Source organism: Prunus dulcis, chromosome 4 (assembly GCF_902201215.1).
Source record: "Prunus dulcis chromosome 4, ALMONDv2, whole genome shotgun sequence".
Lineage (NCBI taxonomy): Eukaryota > Viridiplantae > Streptophyta > Magnoliopsida > Rosales > Rosaceae > Prunus > Prunus dulcis.
The window spans coordinates 2,465,155-2,468,461 of record NC_047653.1 but is presented as its reverse complement, the minus strand read 5'-3'; the positions used below and the strand labels follow the sequence as shown (position 1 = coordinate 2,468,461).

The window sequence follows — 3,307 nt, the reverse complement described above, 5'->3', positions numbered from 1 at the left end:
GGTTTAGGTTTCAAAAATAATCTCCACAAAAAAAAAGTTGCCATGGCAAAAATAGGGTCCATGAAATTGGGGAAGACTTGCCTGGACAAACTAACGTCAGCATGACATCAACGGCCAATTTAAATACCAAAAAGTTTAGTATATATTTTTTTCTTTCTATAAATACTTAGTCATGTTCTTCACATACCAAAATTCATACAAATTTGTCTCTTCATATCTCATGTAAATAGTAGTTATCCTTGGGTTGCCATGTCAACAGATGGGAATGCATCAAAAAATTGCTAAGAGAGTCACAATAGGTAAAAAAACAATGTAACTTTAGTAGTAATAACATGATGCGCATATTAAGCTAAAAATCACTCGTATTATGTCATAAAGTATGCTATAATACATATGTACGGTTCTGATTTGCAAAGAGAGAAAAAGAAAAGACTCCTCTACATCACCCAATCCAATGAAAATGAATGAATATATGTGGAAGAAAAAAAGAACAAAAGGAAAAATCCCATTTCCATGTGGTGGAGCTAGCTACGTATCTTTCGGGTAATCTTCCATGTACATATCGGTAATCTTGTTCATATAAAATTTGAGCGGTTAAGACAATTTCAGACCCGTACGTAACTCCGCCATCGCATTTGGTGCGTAATGGAAATTCACCTGCCCTCCACCATGCTAGTATTGGACCAAGACAAAGACATTGAAGTGGATATGGACTGCTTAATATCCTCAAAAGTTGGGTGTGCTGATCCATACCCAAAAGTTTGAGAAAAATCAGACCACATCTCTTTGGATTGCAATTTGTGGAGCAAATATGCATCCATATCCTCAGTTTCAGACTCCTCCGGCTGATCATTCTTCCCCTCCAAGACTTTGACCACTTGTCTCATTGATGGTCTAGCATTTGGGTCAGGATATGCACACAACAATCCCAAATGCAGCACTCTCTCCACTTCCTCCTCGTTGAATTCTCCTTTAGTCCTAAGCCTCTCATCAAACCCATCCATTAATTTGCCTTGTACCATAAGTTGCCACACCCATTCCACCAAAGGTGGCTTCCCATCCTCTATAGGCCTCCTCCCACACATTACTTCCAAAATCAAGATTCCGAACCCAAACACATCGGTTTGATCTGATGCTCGCCCGACCCGTATGATTTCCGGGGCCAGGTACCCTATGGTTCCAACCACCCTAGTGGTGCCAAGCACTTCACCGTGACCATGCATCCTTGCCAACCCAAAATCCCCAAGCCTTCCATTCATTTCCTTATCAAGTAGCACATTGCTTGCCTTAATGTCCCTATGTAGGACTTTGGATTCCCAACCCTCATGCAAGTACAAAACCCCTGAAGCCACATCTCTCAAAATCCTAATTCTATCCTCAAAGCTCAACATCTTACTCTCATCACAATCAAACACCCTCTTGTCCAAACTTCCATTTTCCATATAATCATAGACCAGCATGAAGCTACCCTTCTCTCTCTTACACCAACCTCTCAAACCTACCAAGTTCCTGTGCTTCAACCTCCCGATGCTTGAAATTTCAGCCAAGAACTCTCTCATTCCATCATTTTCATGTGAAATGCGCTTCACTGCAACCTCTGCCCCTCCTGCCAAAACACCTTTGTAAACCTTCCCATTGGCTCCAACCCCAATCACATTTTCTTCTCCGAAACTCTTCGTAGCCGCTTCGATTTCCTGATAAGTAATCCTATGAGGCCAGAACTCCAATTCCCAGTCCTCCATATCCTCTCTCTCCCTTGCTAGCCTCCTATGCCTCTTAATCAAAAACAGAGAAAACAGAGCACATACACCAATTACAAACAAACCACCCACTACAATTCCTGCAATAAAACCTTTTGACTTGAAAATCGGACTCTTTGGAAGCACAAAAGAAGGCAAACCCGAAGTGATCAAGCTCTCACTCAACGAAAAGTTGGAATTGCTAAAGCTCCAAGCCAAAACCTTATGGCTCTCAACCAACTGCCCTGTTGAACTTGTGAACCCAACAAACATTTCATCCTCAAAAACATCAGATAAATTATAAAAAACACTCAAAATTGGGGTTCGAGGCCTTTGCATGCCCGCTCTTACCATAGTAACATTAATAAAGAAATCCTTATAATCAATCCAAACTTGGTAATTTTCTCCACTGTTCAGCTTCAATTTCTTGAAATCGCTATTTTCAGGCCAATACCCTGCCTCATGTGCTTCTACAGACTTGAGGGAATTCACATCAATACCAACATGGTTGTCGTTAATGTCCTGGAACTCTTCATTCTTGAAGACATCAAATTCCACACCAAACACATGGTTGCTGGGGATGCCATCGTTGGTGAAGTTGAAAAGCCCAAGATGCTGGCTTGAGCTCGTGCCTTTGATGCCGGCAACCGGGGTGAAAATGAAGACCATGCCATGGCCAGGGAGAGTGTTCTTGTAAGGAGCAATGGAGAAAATGAAAGAAGTTGAGAAAGGATACACATACGAAGAGTTTGGTGCCTTGGCGGGGATCTTGGACTTGTAAAGTGCTCGGCCGATGGAGAAATTTGTGCTGTTTGTGAGTGTTAGAATCCGAGATTCGACGGTGGCGTTGCTGTAGAGAAGCAGCATGTCTGAGGAGTTGAAGCCATTGAACACAAAGTCCACAGCCAAAGCTGATTGGAGAGATAGGATTGCAGGCAGTAAAATTAGCAGGAGGAGATGTTTGGGATGCTGGTTTTTTTCCTTCATTGTAGAAAAACAGAGGAAGCTCATTCATGTAGAGAAATGAATGAACTGAAACAGGGGATGCAGAGAAGGGTTTTTTATTATTATTTTGTAGCTGAACATATGTGATTTGTGTAGCCAATGAAACCCATAAATTTCAGCTGGAGATGTGTCTTTTTTGCCCTTGGATATTGGGGTAACTAAGAAAATGGCATTTGGCTTTGATTGTTGTGGTGGAATTGCTTGTCTGGCCGAAGGCAGACTTGCCGACTCAAAAGGGCATGTGGCTGGGACCGTGCACATGAAAAGCTTGCAGAGATAATAATATCTTCTTTTTTTCTCGGGCAATGTTCTTTGTTGAAATTTCCGGACAAAGAAAAAAATAGTTGAAATTTTTATCAATTTAAGCAGATGTAGTGATAATTATTTTTAATTACTTGAGTTACAAATTTTTTATATTTCTATCGTATATAAACGAAAGTGAAAATTAGAAAATGAACTTCGTTTTCCTTCATCATTTGCGTGATTCGATTTCTATGGGGAAATTGGAGTTAAAGAAATAATATTATTAGTCAACCAGTGTGAACTTGACATTGACGGCTGGC

At 40.8% G+C, this 3,307-nt stretch overlaps 1 protein-coding gene across 1 annotated transcript; it reads right to left on the bottom strand.

Annotated features, from left to right (window-relative positions):
- Window positions 1–344: 344 nt before the first annotated feature.
- On the bottom strand, window positions 345–2,990 carry LOC117626151 (L-type lectin-domain containing receptor kinase VII.1). Its single transcript, XM_034357798.1, has one exon. The coding sequence runs from the start codon at window positions 2,748–2,750 to the stop codon at window positions 654–656; it is 2,097 nt and encodes a 698-aa protein (XP_034213689.1). The 5' UTR covers window positions 2,751–2,990; the 3' UTR covers window positions 345–653.
- Window positions 2,991–3,307: the final 317 nt, after the last annotated feature.

Bases quoted from the DNA above. Each gene is read 5' to 3' on its own strand.
- LOC117626151 (XM_034357798.1), bottom strand. From the start codon at position 2,750: ATGAGCTTCCTCTGTTTTTCTACAATGAAGGAAAAAAACCAGCATCCC.